At 39.8% G+C, this 24751-nt stretch overlaps 1 protein-coding gene across 3 annotated transcripts in view; it reads right to left on the bottom strand.

Annotated features, from left to right (window-relative positions):
- Positions 1–24751, bottom strand: part of ZNF277 (zinc finger protein 277) — a 54840-nt gene that overhangs the window by 17398 nt on the left and 12691 nt on the right. For all 3 annotated transcript variants that reach the window (XM_055807175.1, XM_055807176.1, XM_027793412.2), the window contains 3 exons: positions 15018–15216; positions 11816–11904; positions 9769–9851 (listed from right to left, as the gene is read on the bottom strand). In XM_055807175.1, the coding sequence (XP_055663150.1) occupies positions 9769–9851; positions 11816–11904; positions 15018–15216 (371 nt within the window). The remainder of the gene's footprint in view (positions 1–9768; positions 9852–11815; positions 11905–15017; positions 15217–24751) is intronic.

Below are 24751 nucleotides of genomic sequence, written 5' to 3'. Positions count from 1 at the left end.
CAGTAAAATTCTCCTAACATTATACAAGATGCATGGAAAGAAATACAATCCACAATGAGATTTTATGTAGCTATTTAAATTATTCTATATATAACATATCAGCTTATTGTTTCTACTTATGGTTCAGATTTACCTCTGGTATTAGTGTGCAAGTTTATGGGTAACCACATAATGCCCAGTGGAATGATAAACTCAATTTTACACGGCTAACTGCAGGCAACCCAGAGGACAACTTCATAATACGGGACCGATGACAAAAGCCCTGGCAGTTTCTGCAAGGCACTATGGCACATACTAAACCCAGAGAAAAGGAGAAGCTGATTGCCTTCATTGCTGGCCCTGTTTAACGTAGAGCAACAGGCTAGGCTAGGCACTTTACAACGCCTGACACCATTTTCCTAACAACAACAAAATCCCACAGCAGGCGATTTTCTCTGGTGCTGTAACAGCAGCAGTGTAGTTATACTGTGGAGTTACTATGCACTTCAGGTGCAAAGGCTGTAATGATCCGAGACATGGGAGAATTGGTGTTTGGATTAAACCAGCATATTTTCAGCCCAGCAGTACACTGTCTTACACTTGCGTTTGGAGTACTGGTAACTGGTAAAGGATTTATTTTCTGTGTAACGTAGAGGTGCCAATGCCTGCTTTCTGACATTCGGGATCCTGACTGAATTTCTTGAAGAATTTCTTGATCTCTTTATCTCCTTGGAACCTGCAATGGTGGAGCTTTGTGTTTCTCACCTACCTCTTTAGTTAACTCTTCTGTGTGGATTAAAGCCCAAATTTGCCCATAGTCTATACCTGAATTCACACTCAGCTATATCTGTTGAACATGCTCCACAGAAGGTAGAAAGAAAAGAAAAAATGAAAGAAAAAAACCCAGAAGGAAAAAAAAGAAAGGAAAAAATGACTGCACCTCCCAAACCCCAGGGAGGGGAGGAAGGCTTCAGCTATTGTCACTACAGGCTCAAGCGTGTCCTGCAGCATGGATGGGCTGGTGTGGGCCCACCATGCCACATCCTGCTGCCCACTGAGAGATGCCAGGAGGCTGATATTGGGCATATAAATGTGTTGGTTTCTCTTCCACAAGCACAGCATGCCACAGCTGCATTACCTGGGCCTAGGGCCAGGGGCTGCTGTGGGGGGCAGCGCGCCGTGCCACAGCCCATCCTAGGGACGGTATTTAACCACACCATTTGGGAGCTGTAGCCATTGCACATCAGCTAAGAGTCTGTTACCCTGAAAATGCAGATCCTGGGGCTTTTTTGTTTGTTTTTATACTACAGCATGTGTACTTTATGTTGAAATTATGCTCTGCAGCATCTACTCAAATTTTAGACCATATCCACTCACGTCCTGCTGCGTTATGCAAAACACAGACTGACAGAAATATGGATTCCTATTTTTCAGGGATGACTCTGTAAAGAGATAATGGAGCATAACACATTTTGTGAGAGCCCTTTAGCAGAGATGCAATTAAGTAAGGATATCTGCCTGCTCCACACGGGCAGAGAACATCCCACAGCACGTCAGCAAGAGCTGGGGCGCGCTCTGGTACTCACAGCTGTCACCCCCCTCCACTCAGCAGCATGTCCGATCCTGTTGGGCTAACCTTGGATATGAAAGCGTCTGTGTGTAGTTTATATGCTTTTTAAAACACCCTAGAAATTATCTAAAAGGCAATCAAAAGATACTGTGTACAATTCAAACATTAAGACAGCAAGGGTGTAAACACCCTCACCCTTCCATTAATGACAGTCCAATGTAGCTTCCTAATTGTGCTCTACTTGGAGAGGAAAAAATGTTCTGCGATACTTGGCTGCCTAACTCCAGATTCCCAACTCACACAAACTGTTTACTGTATCCCTGGTGAGCTGCTGCTCCCACTTATGCCTGAGGGGGAAGAAGAAGTGCACTGTATCCCCCGCGCAGATGGTGCTCCTGCTACTCTGCTCTCTCACCCTTCCCGTTTCCCCCTACACCAGAATGCCTGGCAATTGGGAAGCTTTGACTAACGTAGCATCGTTGCTTTATCAACTTACTTAATAGAGTTTAAAAAAACACTTTCCAAGGTAGACACTCCTTTTACCTGTTGACATCCTTCATTGCTAGAGGGAACTCTCCAAGCCAGAAAGCAAACCCAGCACTTGCACAGGTGAGGAACTGAAAGCACTGGTTCAAGTCAAGTACAGTAAGACCAAGAGGGGCTGTTCTTTCCCACAGACATTTCCAACACTCCGCTTTGTTGCTGGGACTCTGAAGGGAGAACAGCAATTACAATAACTTGTATAAAGCTTTAGAGATTTTTCTGGGTGGAGGCTTTCAGCTGGTAATGAAAGTCAAGCTCCAGCTGATGTTATGAGGCAGGAAATCAGTAATTTACTTTAGTACCTGCACCAGTTTCCAAGCCCTTTGAATTTCTGGGGATGTTACCATTAATTTATGGTTAATACTAAGACAGAAATGCCAAAAGCATTTCAGCCCTGAAGATTTTCCAGAACTCTTTTAGGATACTGTGTCATATCGAAGTGTCAGAGAATGAGAAGGCAAAGTCACTTGAGGAAAAAGCACATATATTATTTTTATTTTTCCATAATGAATAAAAAATTAAGCATAGACAGAAAAGGTAATCCAAAACACTATAAAAAAGTGTTTATACTAGGATGATCATCTTTAAATACACCAGCACACTAAACTGATAATACAAAAGAAATTTGATCATTTGCATGACAATTTGTAACTTGGAGTCTAGAAAAATGTCCCACACATTCACGATGCTCAGCTTGGGGTTGTGAGGAGTTCAGACTTTCTCTTAGGAGGTGGTAATTTAAAAAGTGCCTGGAAAAAAATGTGCCTGTTCCTCTCCTGGGAATCAATATTTTGGAATAAATTACCTGTTTTTTTCCAGAAGCGCTTAAGCAATATGCATCAGCAAGAATCCACACTGATAATCAGTATAAGATGAAAAATGCATACTTGCAGCTAGTAAGCACTTTTCTCTAAACAATTACTTTGTCTCTGGCCTATAGCTCAAGAGATACTCAAGACATAAAAAATGCCTTCAAAAAGCGAGGCTAAAAACTAACTCCTTGAATGTCAAAAAGTCATGGACTCAGGACAGTTGGTTTTATGGCATATGAGATTTTTCTGATACTGTAATTCCTGTTATCCTTCCCTCCAACAGACACTGTATCCCAGGTGCTAAACTATCTTTCTTTATTGCTGGCAGGCCATTACTTTTTTTTTTTTTTTTTTTGTCATAAACCCCTTTACAAACGAGGCCCTCATAAATAATTTACATAGCTATTTAAAAGCATGGCTTGGATCACTGACATAGAACAACCATTCACAACTAGTACTCAACACAAGTTTTGCTGCTTCCAACTTGAAGAAAGAATTGGTGGTCAAAATTTTGCCTGTTTTTTTCCAACTATGTCAGTTGGTCTGACAAAAAAAGTATTACTTCACCCTCCAAACCTGGCCTATTTTATAATCACAGCACTTCTGACAGATAAGAAATTAAGACAGAAAGTATTCTCTAGTGTTAAGATAGAGGCAGATTGCACTCTGCAGTTGGGGACAAGATCATACAGTGAATCTGTGACTGTAGTGAGACCTGAGCTTATCATTCCTCACTCCAGGAAGCTGCTTGTGCAGTGGAGGATAGATTCTGCAGCTCAGTCTGTAAAACAGAGCTAACAGCTGTATATATCTTTCTTCTTTTTTAAGATGTTCAGGACCAAAACCAACCAAACAAAAAATTACTGCCATAAGCCCTGACAATGCAAAGTCCAAAGCCTCTGTTCCAAAGACATAAGCATACAAGTGCTCTCAACTTTAAGTACTGTGTTTCAGTACTGGCTGCACTGGGGCAACAGCATTTTGTAGTTTGGTGTTCTTGTTGCCATCTACCTTGCCAGTTCTGGTCCTTTGCTCTCATCCTCTCTAGGCAAAGAGATTAGAAAGACAGTACATTATACAAATGATCGCTTGAGAGAAGTTCCAAGGAAAGCTACTTTGAGTGCTCAGTCACACTGTTGTGAGGAGTGTGTAATCACAGGACACATTCCTTCTGTTATGGTAACGGACTCAATACCACTGAAATCAGAGTGTATGCCTGGGAAATGAGGTATTACCAGAGACAGAAATGTGAGTATGAATTTGGATCTAAATAAAGTAAGCTAGATCTTCAAAATAAGAATATGTATTTTATCAAGCTCTCCTAGGTGATCTCGCAAACACACAGCATGTATCTTAAGTTGTAGTTCCTTCCAATTTAAGTAAGAGTTACATTTCCCTGCTGAGTGCTCACAGAAACTAGCTATTGCTGTAGGCAAAGGAAGCAAGTGAAACAGATACTGGTTTAAGTACAAAACAAAACGAAAAAATCATGCTTACAGATCACAAGAAGCTGCTTATAGACTTTCTGGCAATAAAACAAACCAGCAAAGTACACTGAGACAAGGAATAGGACTGTTGACACCTGAGATGCACTACCACCTCTAAAAACTTGCCAAGCACATTATTTGACAACTATGTACACTGTTAGGATAAACTACTTTTGAAGTAAGACAACTACATTTGGTTTTGTGTCCAGTTTTCTCAAAGACTGACTGATGAGCTTTAGATTGTGCTCATACTGCTAAATAGGAAAAATATTTATAAAGCGTCATGGTATCAGAAACTTCATGTCTCTGTAAAGACCTGAAGTCTTATCTGTATATCAATAACCTGTCTCCTAACTTCTATAATCAACTTATCTCCTTACTAATTGCTATATTCAGCTCTCCCACTTCAAACAGTACTCTATTGCCTCTTGAGTATAAAAACCCCCAAAACTTCTGATTCTGTAATCATTATCATGTCCTCTCCAATGTTCTCTCAAGAATTATTTTTAAGGGTACCGTGACACTGATGTAGAAGACACTCTTACACCTTGTTCAGGAAGCTGAGTCAATTAAGAAAGGAAGAATTTCACGATATGATGAAAACTAAGTAATTGCAAAGATGTATAAAAGAAACAGTGTTGTAGTTACAGTAGACATGTATCACAGGCTGCCAAACTGAAGCAGGAGAAAGATTAAGTTTGTCTGAAGTAAGACTATCAAAAGAAGATGGAAACAGGCTAACACAGTAAAATGGAATAGCAAAAAACCAACTTCCCCCACACCCAATTAGAAATAAACAGCAAAGAAAAGCAGAGATCCATTACTTAATGCATGAAGAGACAGAACACAGACAAAAGAGGAATGCTTGTAACATTCAGGGCTTCAGTCTTTGCAGAAAAGGTTAGTTATGTCACAACCATTAATTAAGAGCATTTAAAACAAAAGTAACGGAACCATGACCAGAAAAGGGCAAGAAAGGGTTAAAAGTTGGACATTATATGTATTCAAATCTGACAGAGTTTACCCAAGAGTCATTATGGAATTAGATAAAGTGATTTCTGATCATTAGGGTGACAAGTCTCCAAAAACCGATGGAGTACGGGCTAGGTACCAGAGCGCTTGATAAAAGCAATAAAATACTGAATGTAGGCAAAGAAGAACCTATAGAATCTCAGACATAGGTATTAATAAGCTGACATTATTAGCTGCTCTGTCAGCACTTCTGATGTTGCATTACACTCTGATGTTGCTAGCGTCTCGATCCCTTCCAGTATGTAGCTTCAACTTCTTGAATCTCATCTCAGCTTAAGCTTGTGACAAACTGGGGATCATACAAGCAACTCGTTTGGGAAACTGGTATAGCTGAGTCATCTTCCAGTTTTGGTGAAGACTCCTCTTCAGGGTCTATTTACTGAGAGGAAGAATAGCCTCTTCACCTAAAACTACCAGTCAGAAGACAGGAGAATAGCTGCAAACCTCACAGCAAGACAAGGCCAATGCTGCAGTAGGAAGTGCGTATTTTCAAAAAAATATGTTTGGGGTTTTTACCTTTTTTAGAAAAATCTTAAAGCTACGCCCAAGTGGCTTATACTGACACTGTCCCCCCTAGTATCTTAAGTTTTGCTGCCAGAACTTCATTGTCTGGTACTGCTTCACAACTACAAATTCTTTGTCAAGACTGTTTTTCCAAAAGACCGTATCTGTTCTGTATTACATAGCCTTGTCAGCTATTACAGCAAGCTGTGCTCTCTAACCTAGTTCAGGCTCATTCCTTGGCTTCTCTCAATACATCACAGTCACCATAATGCCTCTGCATGCCATCCACCTTGGCTAGCTCCCCTGCTGCAATACAGCCTGAAATATCCCTAAACTGGAGTTTCAAAACTGCAAAATGAAATGCTTCAGCTAGCACATTTTAAAGACAACATTTGTCCTTCTTTGGGCTTGCTGTCGGAGACAGTTAGGATTCAAAGGCTGCAGAAAAATCACTAAAAGTTGTATAATCCTGGTCTTTATTCTGCACCACTCACAAGAGCCCATTTGCCAGCTCACTCTTAACTGCTGGACTTGTCTTGAGGTAAAAGACTTTGCAAAGCAAAATAACTATTTAACTTGCAAGTCAACACTCAGAATGCAGCAAAAGGAAATGAAAAAATAAACTGACTTCATTGCTGTAACTAAAGTGGTGACTCCATTAGTCTCAACTACAGTTGCAGCTTGATTTCATAAAATCCTTCTGTTAAAACTGAAGATACAATTCTGATATTTAAACCAGCATTAATAGCAAAGACTATTTCACACCCTAATAAGAGTGCATACCTCTTTCTTTTCTAACTTAATTACTCTGCAAACAAAACCAGCACTTGCTTTGAGCTAAGTCCTGCACCCTTTTCTAAATTTAAGGAAATATGTGTTTGCAGAGATGAGATGGCTCGCCTGCCAACAGTCTCTGCACTTCCTTGTCACTGGTAGCAGAGAGAAGGCATAGTTGGAAAAGGACCGCATAGCACAAAACGCCACAAAACCAGAAACAAATACCCTTTAATAAAAGAAAAACTACAGTCCAATGTATAGCAGCCAGGAGTTACTATTACAATACATGAGCTGCATGCTCAGTCATGACCCTCTTTCCTTCCTCAAAGCCACGAACAACATGATATGTGCTTGGGAAACTAACATCATTATGACGCTGCATGCCCGCATGCAATACTCAAGATGCCTTTCTTAACCTCAAAGGGATTTACAGGAAACGGAAAAAGTACAGAAAAGTGCAACAATCACGCACAGTGAAGAACCACCAAATAGACAGCTTGCTCAACCTCAATTCACTGAATCACTGAGGTTGCAAAGGACCTCTTGAGAGTAACTAGTCCAACCTCTATGCCAAAGCAGGGTCACCTGGAGCTGATTACCCAGAACTGTGTCTAGTTTTGTTTTGACTGTCTCCACAGATGAAAAGTCTACAACTTCTCTGGGCGAGTTGTTCCAGTGTTTGACCACATTCGTAGTAAAAAAGTGTCTTACTGTTTTCAGAGGGAATTTCCTGATTTTTATTTCATGCCTATTGCCTCTTGTCCTGTTGGTGGGCACTGCTGAGAAGAATTTGACTCCTTCGTTCCCATCAAGTATTTACACATATTGATAAGATACCTCTGTGAGCCTTGTCTTATGGGCTTAACAGTCCAAGCTCTCAGCCTCTCCTTGTACGAAGGTTGTTGCAGTCCCTTACTCATCTTTGTGACCCTGCACTGGAGTTGTCCGTAAGTAAGTCTGTATCTTTCTTGTACTGGGGGAGCCCAGCACTGGACCCAAAACTCCAGATGTGCCTCACCAGTGCTGAGTAGAGGGGAAGGATTGCCCGCCTTGACCTGCTGGCAACACTCTTCCTAATACAGCCCAGGATGCTGTTGGCCGCTTTTGCCATGAGTGTGTACTTCAGCACATGACTAACAAAAGACAAAAAGTAAGGTAGATAAGGTAGATAAATCAGGAAACAAATCATGAATGGTTTGGATAAGATTAAAGATTAATTGTTCACCACCTCTTCTAATATAAAAACCAGCCAAGTGTGAGGTGACAGGTTCAAACAGCTCAAATAGGTGGCTCTCTCCCAGTGTGTAGTTAAGCTGTGCAACTCAATACTGCAGACAGCTGTAGATACTGGAAATTTGTGTGGATTAAGAATTGGAGGTTCATGAAAGGGAAATCTATTGTGTGAATAAACACAGATACAATGTTGCTGAATTAGGAAATTCTTGGGCTGCCAGTTGCTGGAGACTAGGAGAATACTTTGAGAAAGAATTACCACTCTGTCAGAAGGGGGGAAATACCACAGACACTTCACTGCTGTCATGGATAAGAGACTAATCTAGACAAACTTTTTTTATTGATCCAGGATGGCTTCTCTTATGATGAATTGGAAGAGAAGCATGCTAGGCATGAGTGTATCTACTGCTTTTTTCTGAGTCCATGCCAATCCAATGGACCTACACAGGAATGAAGATTTCAGCTAAGCCAGCTCCAAACCCGTGGGAAATCCTCAGTGGCAGAACTACCACAATTCTCCTTTGCAGAAGCTGGGATTGTCTGGAAAGCTGTGTAAAACTTGCACATAACCGGTTCTAGGGATTTGCTAGTCATGAGCCTTGAGCTGCAGAACATTACTTTAGCCAGCAAACTGAAACAGCACTCACAGGGCAGTTGAATCAAATGGATTTTGCCTGCCAATCCCAATTTTCCTGGGGACTAAAATTTGTTTTTTTGTAAGAACCTCCTTCATTCTGAATGTTTATGATTTAAGGTATCTTTAGTTGCATGCTGTGTACATACAGACTTGTACTAGAAACATACCAGAAGAAACAGCATAACAAAGAGTTAAAAGGTCTGTGTTGACAGTTCCCAGGACATAGCTGCCAGCAGTAAACTGAGGAAGATATTTATGTAAAGACTGTAAGGCCTGCACTCTAACACCTCACAGTACAGATGACTGGCCAGCAGAAAATCCTGCATCCTAACATAAGGAGACTGGCAACAAGGCTGCTACGTCTCACATAACATTCATTTTTAAATTAGTCCAACAGCAAAAACAGACTACAGACATGTATTTCAAACAAGAAAACAGCAAAAAAACCCCCAGTGGTCAGCAACCTGGACTAAGACTCGTGGAAGCTGAAGTCAGCAAGAGCTTAACATGAAGGACCACCCATTCAGAACTGACAACTCCTGAAAGATATGAGAGAACTGTCCAAAGTACTAGGTTGCCATCACTGAGCAAGAAGAACCAGAGCAGTTCATGAGGACTCAACATCTGGCATTTCTTGTCCTTTGCATCCCACAGAAACAATACTGGTCAGACTTCCTCTGCTCATGCACCGTGCTGCCTGTGAGTATGCGAGTGTGAATTCATGAAATCTGGGTAAGAGAGTGTGAATGCAAAAAACCAACATGTTTGAAGATTTTGTAAATAAGTATCACCTTCCCTTTTCACAGCATCCCACACCGAGTTTTATTTTGCTAATTTTCCTACATGTATATTATTACACAAAAGATAGTGTGTCAATGCATTGCAGATTCTTGCAAGAAAAAAACTGTTCAGCACACTCAGCCTTTTTCAGTGCTCTGGGCTTATTTTCCACTCATGTGGAACACTGACATACAGCCTGTAAATTTATTCCAGGGGAAAATCTTTAAACAAGGCGTTTGTTTATGTTTGTGCAGCAGCCAGGGTAAAAGCTTAAAAAATATACAAAAAAATGAGAATTCTGCAGTCTAGCAAAAAACCCAGGACATGCTTTCACTTCAAAATGCCCACTGAGTTACCATATATTACACTATGGAACTGTTTACCTCAAATAATGAAACAAGGGTAATTTCTTACCAGTCTTTTCTGTTGAAGCTGTTCTCTAAGTAATCTGTCTTCTGGTAAAACATCACATAGAAGAAAATAATTGTCCTGTTCTTCTGTTAAGAGATTAGGAAGTGGGTATAAAGGATGGGAAGTTGCAGCTGCTTTGACTGTTTTTGGCATATAATTTGCTAAACCTTTGGTATGTGTTAAGAAACTGAGAAAGCATTTTTAAATCCATAAAAGTCAGTTATTTTAATTTCAAATTTAATGAAACATGCTTAAAAATTTGTATATACATATTTACAAGACTTTTACATTATATATTTTGCAGTACAAAGACAAGTCTTGCATAGGTTTTCTCCACTACCAGCTTTACTCTTTTCTATGATGGTTATTTGGGAGACATAAAGCAATTTTCATCATTTACAGTATAAAGTCAGCATGAAAGAAACATGAAATCACCTTTAATTTCATTTGCATGTGGGATTTTCAGTTATTTGCTTAAGTAATGGTCAGTTTCCAGTAGTTAATATCATTTGGTATAGCCTCCCCTTACCCTGACAGATCACATTACCATCAGATCTCGTTCCATCTGCCAATATGCACGACAACTGTTTAGCAACACATACACTTCTGTGCTTCACCCACAATTTACTTGTACTAACCTTTTACTATTTATGTTCATATCCAATTTAATAATAAAACAAATCTTATTCAAATAAATTACCTTAAAAATACTCAGCAGATAAGAAAACAAAAATGCAAACGCAAAATATTTTTGTAAGTTACTCATGTATTAATCAAAGGGTTATGTGGTTGGTGAACTGAAGTCACCATTATTAAGTCTTTTACAGTTTTAAACTTGCTAGATTTCAGCCTTTCCCATCTCATACAGAAGCCTGTGTGAAGTAAGACAAAACCCCTGATTCCTGAGCTATCAAATCTGAAGGAGCTAGCCATTAAAATTAACAAATTTGTTATCAACCAAATAACAAAGTATGTTCATTGTCCTCTGGAAGAGCTATTGATGGTTTATAATTCTGGCAAGCTCAGACATCAGATGCTTGATTTGCAACTTTCAAACTGAGTGTTAATTGTTAACATTTCAGAAGCAAACCCATACTTATGTAAGAGAAACACAATTATGATATTGGGACTGATTTTCATGTTTTATAGAACTATTTTTCTTAAATATAGTTTGAATAATTAAACCAATTTATTTTCATCCATTTTATACCCAGTTTCCACCTTCCATTCATCTCTGACACCAGCAGCGTGCATTTCTTCCTCTCTGTAAAGCTCTCCATGGAGAATTAAAGATGTAGGAAAGCCCTAATGTTCTTTTATCTGCTTTCAGGTAAACTCTATTTCCCTGTTAGAAAAGGGGAAGCCAAAGAAATGCATCAGCCACTTCTGAGAAAAACACCTCCTTCGCACAGTCATCACTGTCCTTACGATGGAATGCCCCGCTGTGCCAACACACCAGAACTGTGAAGTATGGTATGGCCTTTGGGCTTGTGCTGGAGCCCAGAAAGCAGCAGTCTTGGAGCCCAGAAAGTGGCAGTCTTTGTACCCCTGCTGTGAACATATTGTCTCCTAATACTCTCGGGACAGTAAGCACTGTGGCAGGGGAAAGGAAGGATGATTGTGGCCGTGATGAAGAGTTAGTGGCATCAGCAGGGGTGGTGGACAGAGTGAAGTCAGAAAAGACAAGTCACTGGAAATGTTTCTCCACATTTCTGGGAGAACTGTCACCAATTATTTACGCAGGGGGTACCAAAGCCTCCCCAGCCATGATGTAAGCAGCACTGCTTCTTAGGCCTCGATTTGCAACCGGCCCCAGTTGGGCAGTGCATTTAAGCATGTATTGAGCTCATCCTCCCGCAGCACAGTGCTGAAGCACATGTTGCGATCCTTGGAAAAGGTAAGTTTGAATATGTGGTTAAGAGTTAAAACATCACTTCTGTGGTTTTCTGACCTGTGTCAGATTACTTCACACTTGGCTGATCAAAGCAGCAGTATATGCCAAATTGTCATATGATCTGGCCAACAGAGAGTAAGCAAGCAGCATACTTACCTAATGGAGCTTCTGAGTTTGTTCTTATCACACTACAGAAGTCTGTGATGGGCTGTTCTGCAAACCTCCTCTTCCAGTATAAGATGTACCTTTGAAAATAAGGGAGACATGATTAGTAAAAAAGGAAACATTGAAAAAACTTTAATAAACAGTTGATCAGCTCTTGTATTTTCCATCTTCTAAATTCCAAAGTGCTTTGTGGATTTTTTTAAATTCCTGTCTCTCTTTTTCCTTCCTTTAATTTAATTTTCAAATTCATTAAATTCATTCAACTTCCATTAAAACTGGGTTTAACTATCCTGTCAGACAGAAATGCCATTCAGATGCATCTTTACTGAGAAGATATACTACAGAATACTCTCAAATTCCCAAAATACTGTGCTCTGTGTTCTACAAAATGCAGGCAGGAATCTGAAACCTGGTAAAAACATCAACTTGTCAAAAGTGAGGTTCTGGCAGGTCTCCTGTGGAGTCACAGTGAAAGCTGTAGCTTGGCAGACAACCAGAAAGAGAGAAAAATGAGGTCCCCAAACACCTGGGGGTGGGGTAGTAGACAGAATGAGGAAAGACCTAACTAAATTGAAGGTTTAACCCATCAACTAGAGTTGTTTAAAAACATTCTTCTGCTATCATTGTTTGTATTACAGCACCATCAACAGATCCCAACTGAGATTAGGTTTCTACTGAACTAAAAGCTACTGTCTAACCAAGAAGATATCATCACCTTCAATTATACGATGGATTAAGGATTCAAGCAATCCTTGTGCTAATTATTCAGAATCTTACTAAAAAAAAAAATAAATCTGAAAATGCTTAAGTGCACACATATTTATACTTATGTCTCATGTGCATGGTATGAATTATGCAAGAGTCAATAAGATAAAGGCTAACTATTCAATGACAGCTTCCTACTGACATGCCAGCATATTAGGAAAAGAATGATAAAAAAATCTGATATCATTACTATGAGGACATTTCTAAATAGTTGTAGCTTTTAATACCTGTGCCATCTAAAAGTGTACTTGCCACAGCTATCACATCCCACAGTGGTTCACATTTACTTCTATTTGCCACCTAACTCAATAGATAAGGACTTCAGCTGCAGCACGTACTTGTTTCTGCTAAGTCTGACATGGAGAGGATTAACCTCCAGTACAGCAGACAGCTAAGCACAGTGAAGCCAGCAGGCATGGCTGAAGCTCATTCAGAAGCATCATTATATGTCAGAAACAGGCAAGCATTTTGTTGTCCCCTGCCTACTCCACTGTTGATAATGCACAATAAAGCAGTCTTGCTGCTACATAGAACAGCAAGTCTTCCAGAATAAGCCATCCTTGATCTTTAAGGACATAAATGTGCAAATGAAGGGATTTCAAGACGTCATTTAGACTATCCCCTGCACTGAAATTAATGAACATCATTCAGACAAACTCACCTAACCATAATCATCTGTGCTGTGAAGCTTACTGTTAAGGGATTTCATATCATAAGACTGAACCCAAATAATCAACGATCATATAAAGCAAATGCCTTGTCATACTTCCAGGGAGACAGAATAAGTGATTAGCGTCTATGAGTGATCATGTCCAGTCATGCAATGGAAACTTATTCCCCTTGTCTGTTCCCCTTGCCCTAATGCCAGCTTATCTTTATTCTTCCAAGGTTATTAAAAAAAAAAAAAAAAAAAAGTTTTCCATTAGCATTGCTCTCCTCTGGATTCTCCACTTGTAGTTCCGTCAAGAAATGTATTCCTAAGACCGATTGTAACTCACTGCTAAGCATAAAAAAAAATACTGTTTTTATAGTTATTTTCCACACTTCAGTTTAACACAGATTATACTTCCTTTTTCTGTATAGTATTAGATCATTCTATGTATAGCATAGTACTAGACTGTTTCACTGATATTCAGTACAGCAAATAAGAGAAGGCACACTTCAGAGTAGCAACTCCATTTCACATCCTGGGGCCACATTCTATAAGATTTGGCTATCTTCCAACTGCATTAGCAGCAAAAAGAATCTAAATGCTCATTTTCTCAAAAAGGTGATTTTAAAATACATTTCTATTAACACAGAATAATCCTCTGAGCACTCTTAAACTAGTGGTCCATGACTGAGCAGCTCCAATCCTTTTATTTATCTGAAGAAGCTAGCATTATCTCCAAAGAACATTGCATTCTTGTACTGCCTGCTTTCAGCATAAAACCAAACTAAAACAAGTATCAGTTTTCAATTTTAAGCAATGTTAAGCTCATACATCTGAATAAGGATTTATATGACTTACATTTCTCTTCCTTAATTTCATCTTAATATTTCATCTTTTTTTGGCATCTTGATAGACAGAAGTTATTGACTTTGGCACAGAAGACCTACTAGAAAACTTTTTAGTTGAGAAATTATCCAGCTAACATTTAAACACCGTAACAGAACTATCTATAAACTGGCAGGTACCATCTAATCTACCACCTGGCCCATACATTGCTGTGTGTGAAAGCAAAATGCCAAGCAAGTGCCTTGTCCCTGAAGTTACAAGCCAGCTGGGACCATGCCAGCTACTGGAGGAAGTTAAGAGAGAGAAAGCCAAATGCGTCCCTGCTGAGATGATCAATGACACAGCTGGAGGAGTCACAGTTGTATGTAGATCACAGTGCTGTAAAGTATAGTCAAGGGTTAAATGTGATTTCTATAGGGAAATACTGGCATCCTTAAAATAGGGCAAATGAATTTCATTCCAGAATGTAAAAGATCCTGTACTGAGCAACTTCTGCATACAATACACAGCTTTAGGACATTGTACAGTGGTACAAATAGCCTTGTCCTATACGAATAAAACCCCAGATTAGAAGAGTTAATTGTTTAGAATGTGCTTTACGAAATAAACAACTTTCTGTTTGTACACAACTTCTTGATTAGTGACAGGACCTGAAAAGTCCCTAGGATATGTCAAAGAATGTCTAACACAGGAATTGCCCTGTATTCCAATATCAAGTCTCCTGGTCCCAGGAACATCTAGGGGTTGGACAGTAGAAGGGTACAAGAAAACAGCCTTACAATCCTGCAACAAAAACTCATTGAAAAAGTAATAAAAATCCTCCCACAACATCCTAACGCTTTTTAAAGTACTTTAAAATGATGACCTCTAGTTTTCTGAAGGTTTCTATCTGCACACACACACACTCATTGTAAACAATATAACCCTTACCTTCTAAAATCTGCAACCAGTTTCACATCTGCTATGACAAGCTTGTGTTCAATGATCATGTGCTTCAGGAGCTGCTTTTGTTCTGCTAAGAGATAGCATTCTTTGCAGAAAATACAAGGCACATACGGAGAACCTTCTACAGCAGCAACACCACCTGGACTTTCTGGCAGAGACAGAGGCTCCAAAATACACTCCATATCTAAAACAAATAAAAAAAATAATTAATTTTGACCAAGTGAATAAATCTACATTACTTGGAGGAGTACTTTTAGGCAGTACATGCAAAACCTGTTTTGCTGGGTCCCAGTTTTGTTGCATGGATCACTCCAACACAGTGCTTGGAAGTGAGATGACTGCATTATTTTCAAGAAGGACAGTGGGAGGTTAGCACAGGACAGTTCTCAAGTATCTGAGCCAACTGAAACTCCCAGCTGACATGAAGTCAAACAGACACAAGAGCTCTGCTTATTACCAAAGGAAGTTTTATGATGAGACACCCACTTTTCTTCCTCTCACTACCTAGTCTACCTGCCGGTATGAATGAAGCTACTCTCTTTGCCACATTCCTTGTACTGTCAGGAAGGCTTTAGACTGTATAGCACAAACTGTTTTGTATGTTGATTTCTCCTAATTATACTTTTATTTATTGCACAATACTTCTATAATTTTCTGATTGACTCTTGAATGTCTGTACGCGTTTCTCGACTTTTTTTTCCTCATGAGTATCTCATTTACTGTTCTGTGACAAAGGAAAAGACTCTTCTTGATAAAGATTACTGCCACATCGAAGCTTGTGCCCACTGAAACACTTTCTTACAGCACAGATGTTGAGGAGGCGCGCAATGTAAAAGGGTCAATGGCCTGTGTTTGCACTATACTGCACCAATCAAACAGGTTGCTCAAACGGCAGAAGCACACACTGGTGAGTCAACGGCTTATGTTCTCCAGGTTCGCTGCTATTTGTAGTTCAACAAGTGGGTGGATTGCACAGTACTGCAGTAGTATTGCAAACAAGCAGACTGACCCAGGGTATATGTGTGTAGCAGTGTAAATTTGTAAGGCTCTTCCACTGGTATAAATTAGTTTAATTTATTAAGAAACACTGTGTGATCAACAGATTTCAACAGCTGACCTCCCTAGCCTAACCAAATTCCAGTTGTTCAGAAATAAACCACGGGGTTCATTTCCCAAACAAATCATACCTCAGTCCTTGCTAAGAGTTTATCTTTGAAGCAAATGCCAATTTCAGTATGTATCTTTGATTTTAGCTACATCAGTTTTGGACAGCAAAAGGAGAGTAAAAGCACGCAGGAAAAGCTCCCCAATATTTCCCACACTTTGAGGATGAAAACTGAAAAAAACCAACCATCACGGGTCTCCTTGACTCTTGTGGTATGAAATTAACTTGTGCAGAAGGAGAATAAACTGTATGGATTCCTGCAGCAACATGACGCCTCTTGTAGAAAAATGAAATTTCACAAAACCACAGAATGGTTGAGGTTGGAAGGGACCTCTGCAGGCTCTCTGGTCCAATCCTCCTGCTCAAGCAGGGCCACCTAGAGCCAGTTGCTCAGGACCATGTCCAGATGGCTTTTGAGTATCTCCAAGGATGGAGACTCCAGCTCGCTGGGCAACCTATGCCAGTGCTCAGCCAGCCTCCCAGTGAAATTGTGTTTCCTGATGTTCAGAGAGAACCGCCTGGGTTCTAAAGAACTAAGAAAAAGGCCTTCTCCAAGTCTATTATTTTGTCATGCAGGAATTTTAAAATGGGTATGTTTAAAGGAACTTTAATAAACAATATTTACCAGATACAAGAATCAATGTATGACAACTTTCACCCTACAAAATTCACGTGTATGTATCATACATTGGCAACCACACTAAATCTGATAACCTAGTAACTTGTCCACATGGAAAATTTGATAAATAATTTAAAAAAAACCATAGCCATTTAGCTTTTTTCCCCTAGGAAAATAAGCTAATGGAACAGTGCTCCCCCCACCCCTGACTTTAAAAGAACCAAAGAAGCGTTACAGTTACAGAGATGGACCTGGGAAGCTCCTAAAAGTTCTGTGACAAATTTCCATTCAGGTAAAGGAAGAGGCACGGAGAGGGAAATGAGATTGCCATCCATTGCACATGTTGTTCAGCAGTGGCCGGCGAGCCAGCGTGGACATGTGGTGCTCCAGAGCAGCCACAGCATGTACTGATGGCTGCCTGATGGGGTTGCTCCAGGGAACTGTCAGTAAGCTGGAGCTACCGGGAGCCGCAAGTGAGAAGGGGTATAAAATCACAGGAAACACAGCTTCATCATTTCCATGCTGCTCCTGGAACAATGTATCTGCCATGTACAACTGTTGAGGCTTCTACTTAGGATGTCTGAAAAATAAAACTTCCTGGAAAGTCAGTGACTTGGCTGAAGACTGATGGCTGGGTTACACTGAATTCAGTTTATACCATAAAAAGCAGCACAGAGAGATGGCAGCAGGCAGAGCATGGCATTACCTGGAGCAATACAACTGCTGTTGACAATCTAAGATTTTTCCTGTTGTAATTTTACCTGCGCTTCAGCCCATTCCCTTTCCCTAGACATTTCTTTATCAAACTGGCATTGTACAAGTTGTTCCTTTTTTTCCTACTTTAAGAATAGCAGCTGCTGCACTAAGTGCTAGAGCAGTCCTCATGATAGGGTCAGCTCTCCCAAGTAAAACTGCTGTCACCTGCAAGAATCTAGCTTTGTGTATTCTTACAGTCAGTATTAGTTTTTAGGCTAAAGAATAATTAAAACATGTTTACTGAGAAAAGTAGAGCAACTTAATTTCCTTTGCAATTGCTGACTCTCACTGATGCCAAGAGAACTAAGAAGATACTCTGTCAGCCAGTTCAGCTGTGCCCAGTACGCAGCTACACTGCTTTTTGTTCATTTTCAGTTTAGGTCTCTTGCAATGACCTATTTAAACATTTAGAAGTCCAAATAAACACGTGCCTATCATCTGCTTCAACAAATCAACTTTCAAGATAGGTGTGTATGGCAGGAACTGCTACTCAACATACACAAGGAGCTGATAGAGTTATTTAGCATGAGTGCTCAGGAACAGCAATTGTTTGGGTTGGAAGAACAGAGCTGTTAATCTTCAATTGCAGTGGTGAGGAGCTGAAAGGAATAAACTGGGGTGAAGTTTTTTTTTGCTGCCCAAAGAGAGTAGCTAATACTAAAAGAGAATAAACTATAGACTACTGGACCAGTGTGGCAACTGCAGAGGCTTATGCAATTTATTTCAAAGGCACTTAAAGGAGGAGGTGAGGGGAAAAAAGAATTCATGAAAATATCTTTGTATTCATCTGCTGCAAAAAACACTGCACAAGAGAATAAATGCATAGAGCTGAACAAAGATGCACAGCCTTTAGCACAGCACTTAATGGACTAACACATAGCACAAGCCTCAAATGGTACAAATAAAGCTAAGCATATTATTGAAATCTCTGCAAAACCAGCTAATTTTGATTCTGTATATGGAGCAGAGTGGCCACAGGTACTGAAGAAAAGCTGTTAACTGAAGCACAGCTAAGGGCTAACATGGAAATAAAAACCCCTCAAGATAAACTTCTCAGACTCCACCAGGACTCCCACATTCACACACACTGGAAAATCAGGGGAAGGCAGTGAACTTTTCTCTTAAAATATACTGCTACAAGAATGACTTCACAGGGTCAGATTAAACATCCCTCTAGTGCAAGTGCCCTGGGTGACAATGGCAAGAAGCAATTACCTGGGGAAGTGTCTAAAAATAGGGCAAACAAATAGGAGTCACACAAATAGCATAGTCTTCCAGAAATCTGAGGGCTGAGAGTTTTAAGTCACAGTCTATACAAGTACCTCAGTTTAACAGCATTTTATGTTGGTTTTTGTGTTTTGGTTTGGGTTGTTTTTTTTCCTCTCCATGGATTTTTTTCTACACTGTTTGAAATTGTTGGTCTTTTAACACCTACAAAAACCTGCAGCAACATTTCATCTTCTCCTAATGGTCCTTCATTCCTTGTTGTCCTTGCTCAGCTCTTGGCTACTTCTGCACTACCTTTCTTCATGTGCTGGGATGAGGGGTCGCTTCAAAATGCTCGAGTGGAAGAAGATGGGTTTCTAAATGAGCACAGTTTTTTCTCAATCTCTTCTTTATTTCTTTTTTATTCCTAGCATTTGCTTGCTTTTAGGATCACTGAATTATCTTCAAAGTCTCAGAGAAGCTGTGAATCAGGTGTTAATGTACAAGACAGTGGACATACTGTGTTCACTCCCATCTGTGTTTCTCTGCATTTATTAACACTGAATAGCACTTTTTTTTTTGTCCAGTTCACTCAAATACCATGATATTCTTCTGTAATGCTTCATTTGGCCCTCAAGCTTACCACTTGTGGGAAAAAAAAAAGTCTATTAACAGCAAAATTTATCAGCTTCCTATTTGTGTCTGTGGTGAACAGTACAGGACCTAGCTCCCTATGAGAACAGAGCCCTATAAAATCCATCCATTAAATTTCTGCCAAATCATCCTGTCACCACTGAATTTTCCTCCTCTGCCTAATGGAAAAACAGCATGACTGTTATGCAAACAGATATTCCAAAGTCTTCACAGAAAGCCCACCGAACTTAGGAACTAAGAAAATCCCTCTCTCATTCACAGAATTGACAGTTCACACCATGTTGTCCAACCTTTAAAAGGACAGATAAAATTGTGGTCTTTTACAGCTAATTCAGAGCTAGAAAATGTAGAATAGTAGAAAACAAAGACTAGAGGAATATATTCTTTGACAGCAAAGACTAAGAAATACACCCAGCTCTTCAGAGGAAAATAAAATGAATCCTTTGAAGACATCTGACAATGAGACGGTATAGAAAATGATTTGGATTACACAAATTACTTTCGAAACTAGAATGAGCACTATTTTTCTTTATACGCACCCATAGGATACCTAGTGCAATGCAGTCCTGGTCCCTGCACAGGAACTCTACACACTGTTACAACAGTGATAAAAAGAAAATGAAATAAAAGGCTGCCTATTACAGTAATTATACGGCTTTATTTTAACTGTTGTTATAACATAGACTAGTTAATCTTCACAGCTAATGAAGCAACAGGGTCAAAATGCATTCATTTTCCTTACTGGAACATTTTTAGTTGAAAACACAATTGTTCTCAACTCAAAACTAATGTTAGTTTGCACTTTAAGTAAACATTAACACCCACACAGTTCTCATACAGAGTACAGCAGTACAGGCAATGTACTCTACCTGCACAATCACACATGGAATTACCACAGAGCAATATGCTGTGTAATTTTATGGCCAATTCAATAGATGTGTGAAAATGAAGGTAAGATTCAGCATTTAAAGATGAATTGTGAAAGGCAAAGTTCTCAGAGATGGTTTAGCCAGCATAACAGCTTGCTGCCACCAGAAAGAGAAGGGATGTCTTGTTATCCTGTCTTTCTCCACCTTACCCTACCACTGCAAACTATCTGCTATTGCCCTTGTGCTTGTGCTGGCTCCTAGGCTGGGCAAATCCTTTGAGGAGTCGATTCAACTCTAACCAGACAGAACTACTCACTTCCCTTCTTTTTGCTCAATAATGTTGAAAATGCTCACTGAAGAGTCCACCACATACAAGAGCAAACTAAAAAGTGCATGGCGAGAAGCAGCAAGATGAAACAGGACCTTCCTCTTATCTCAACTTCCTCCTCTCTTCTCAGCTTAACAGCTTCAGCTGCTTCATGTAATTTTACCATAAGCATGCCTTAACAAAGCGTGCAACGTTCCTTCAAAAGCATTACACACAAAGGAAAACACTTAAGATTTTATCACTATGCTTCCTAACAAGAACACCCAGCATGGACTTCAGTTTGCAAAACCTATTATTGCCAGCGTAGGCATATGTAACATACTAAATGCATTAAGAGCTGTCGTGCTCAGTTCTTCTTGGTTGCACATCTAACTGTGCTCTGACTAGATCTGGGGACACACTGAACGCTGCTGCATAAATTACATTCTCTACCTGGAAAGTGGAGGTACTGGGGTTCAGATCAATAACTTCACTGTTAGAGCTCCTAACTCACATGGCTTGGCTCTGGGGTACAACCTGCAGCTGTGACTCAAGCACCAGACTTTTGGGGGAGGCAAACCCCTCCAGCAGGCAACTAGGGAGCCGAGGGAGGAACTCCCTCAATTAGTTTGCAGGGAATGATGAGGAGAGGGGCACTCGCATCCTTCTTTTTGAAGCTTTGCCACCAGGTGAAAAGTAATGAGAGTCACAAGACTAGAACAAAAAGGAGATACAAGTCCAAAGACAAGGGTTTTTAACAAGGAAATAAGAACTCTAACTAATTTTAAAAAGATTTAGCATAAGATGAGGAATATTCTGAAAATTCAAAACTGTACATAGTCTGAGAAATGAAATGAGGAATTCATACAAATCAGGTTAAGACACATTTTTACAGGTTTCATGTAATTTTTTGCAGTTTATGGCACAACAACAAAGCTTCAGGTTGAAAAGTGTATTATGTAAATATAGACATGCAGAGTACATAAGCTCACTATTGGTAACACAAGGATAATGACACAAAATAAGAACATCTGCTGGAATGTTAAGTGTCTTTCTAATTAAGTCCAGTAGTTGAATGAATCAATTCATTACCAACAAGTCTGGTTTATTATCTCATTAATACAGCTGGTTAATATTATGAGGAGATTAGCACAGGAACTTGAAATTATCCTAAACCAAAAACGAACTCTACAGAGATATGCAGGCAAATAAGGGAGCCCAAACAATGAGTAAAAGACGGAGGTTTTCAGACATGTAAAGAACAAAGGGGAGAAAGAATGACAGGAAAACAAAAGACACCTAGCAAACCTGGCACTCCACACTAACAGCGTAACAGATGCTCACTGGAAAACAGGCTGAGCACGCTCCCCCAAGCTCACACTGATGGCAAAACCATTTAGTTATCAAAATGACCAGACCCCCAGCTATTGTAACATTAGGGAAACAAGCTGGATTCCTACAGGTAATTCTGCACAAAACAGTGCTGTGTTTAAAATTAGTTGGGAAATGAGTAGTTTTAAAGCTTTGTCTAGTATTCAAGGTTTTTTGAGCTATAACGAAAATGAGTATTGAGAAGCACTGGCTTGACACTTGAAATACACACATGACAGCTTCCAGTTTTGCAGCCTTGGCACTGCAGCATCTATTCGTTGGCACAGCAGCATTCCCTAATTTGTGGTCATATTCTTGGAAGAGATTTTATACTGATTACAGGATTTTTCCTTTGTTTTCTACAGTATAAAAGATGGATGACTAATGACTTGCCAAATAAACAGTATTCAAAAACAAAACTCAGAATAACAGAAATAAAACACGCTGTCATCATTCTCACCAATACTACATGCAAATATGTTCCTCAGTAAAAGAAGAATCAATGTACATTGCCATTTCCTGCCTCTATATATTAAAGTGCTGAAGTACTTCCATGAAGTTGAATTGAGTCTGAGTTCATGAGGAATTATTTAGCTATTACTTCTGCTTGTTAACACGCTAAGACTGATATTTAGTTAAAATGTCCATGTGCTTTAGGAGACAACATATCCTCTAACTGCCCCCAAGATCAGTCAGTCTCAACCCTGCCCGGTTTTTCATTGAATGCAAATGGGCACTTCAAAAGAGTAGTTAATCCTACAGCTAAACCTTGTCAGTTTCACTGAAACCATACATATTCTGTAGCATCCACTGTCTGGAATATGAGAATTTTACTCCAGTCAAATGACAGCTTTACGAAAAGCTGTGAGTTACCAAATCCTACTATCTCAGGACACAGTTTCTATAGAGCAGGTGTCTGCTGGGAGCTGGAACTAACAGAAATACAACTGTGCTTAATAGCCATATTTAACAGGGCTGCTCTGTCGGGGAGCTTAGGATGTTGCAGTTTCATTAGCATTAACAAGTGTTGCTATGGGTACCGGTGCACAGGCATCAGAATACAAGTGAATAGAAGGAGTGGGAAAGTGATTAATAAAAATATGAAGTGTTGGAATTTTAATAAAACAAAACCAATGTGCTTGCCAATAAGATCATGTTTAACTAATAGACTACATTACTGCCCAGTTCACCAGCAGATATATACTGCTGCTTGTCGTCTTTCTGCTTGAGCCCAGACAATCCCCTGCATCAATAAAAATAAAGACTAGAGCAAAGCCACTGCTCTCACATTGAGAGGGACGCACATGCACACACAGGAATTAAAGTGACCCTAATAAACATTCATAACAATATTTAAGTGCCAATGTTAATATGCAATTTATAAATATTTAACATACTACAGCCAGGTTCTGTGCAAGCTCAGAGCCACATAACACCTCATTCCCATGTAAACGGCATGGAATTGCATTAGCGTAACTAAATGCGGGCTTTGATATCTTGGTCACAAACATGAAACTATTTATTTATTTCAGAATGAAATTTTGAATAATTTTATTACACTCTTCAGAGCTACTCTGATTTTTAACGACTGTTGTTAAGCAAAATTAGGACCACTTCTGTTTACAGAATACCTGAAGGGTGAAAGTAGTACTGCAGGAGCATCTGTGTTATACTCAAAATACAAACCCAGTTCCTACTCTTAGCCAAACTAGGAAAACATGCCTTGCCCTAATTACTAAACAAATGTATGTTTACCCCCCTTTTTCCTCACCTTTCCTGTCCAACAGTTTGAATTAAAAAACGCACAACAGTAATCGCCACAAGTGACCACCCATGTGACGATTAATAGCAGAACTTCTGCTTTGCAGTTTCACTGCACAGTGAAGGCTGTAGTTTGGACTCACAGCAGGTATTTCCTTGATTTTAGCAACATCTTTGAAATATCTGTCAAGTCCTAACACATCCACTCTCATCCACTTTTGCCAGTCAATAAATTCTTAGTGATTCCTTTGGAGGTACCGTAGGACTTACTTGTGTGGCCTCCCTCAGCTACGGGTGCTGCTGTGGGCTTGCAGGACAGAACACGCCTATTCCATATGAGCTGCACTGTGACTGGCATGCAGTTTTTCATTACTCTCATGGCCAAAACATGTTCTCAAGTTTCAGCCTGCCAGTCTCCCACACCTCTGCTATAGCTTCCCTTCTAACCCCACTCTGCCTGCTCCTCCAGGATGCCCTTACCAGAGTCTTCCTCCTCTGAACACCTTCAGCACTCAAATCTCCTCAAGGGTGTGACAGGAATCAGGAAACCAAGTTCAGTTTAATTCCTTTACACAATTTTCCATAAAACTTAATTCTCTGTTTCCTGCCCACTACCCAAAACCTCTGCAGCACAGAGGTGGCATGCATATGAGTTACATCACCAACCATCAGTCTCCCTTCACGCCTCAGCTCCCTCCTTCCAAGAACACTTGTTTATCTTAACCTTTGCCACACAAGCTCACCAAAGCTTTTCCTTTCCTGAATTCTGGCTTTGGATGAAGTTTTCCTTGCAATCTCCATGGTCAGTTCTACAAACATTTACCTGTGCAAACATTTTACTTACGTGAACAATCTTAATCAGTTTGGCAGGCTATTTGACTTGTTACTCACCTCAGTGTATTTTCAAGATGAGAACTGTTGATCATAAATATGTGAAGGCTGTCTTAAAGAACATCCATAAAGATCTAAAACCCTTCTTTTGTTGTTTTGTTTTTGTTTTGTTTTTTTGTT

The sequence above is a fragment of the Falco peregrinus genome, chromosome 6, assembly GCF_023634155.1.
Source record: "Falco peregrinus isolate bFalPer1 chromosome 6, bFalPer1.pri, whole genome shotgun sequence".
Taxonomy (NCBI): Eukaryota; Metazoa; Chordata; class Aves; order Falconiformes; family Falconidae; genus Falco; species Falco peregrinus.
Note: the sequence above shows the minus strand (reverse complement) of the source record. Positions and strands in the feature narration are given on the sequence as shown.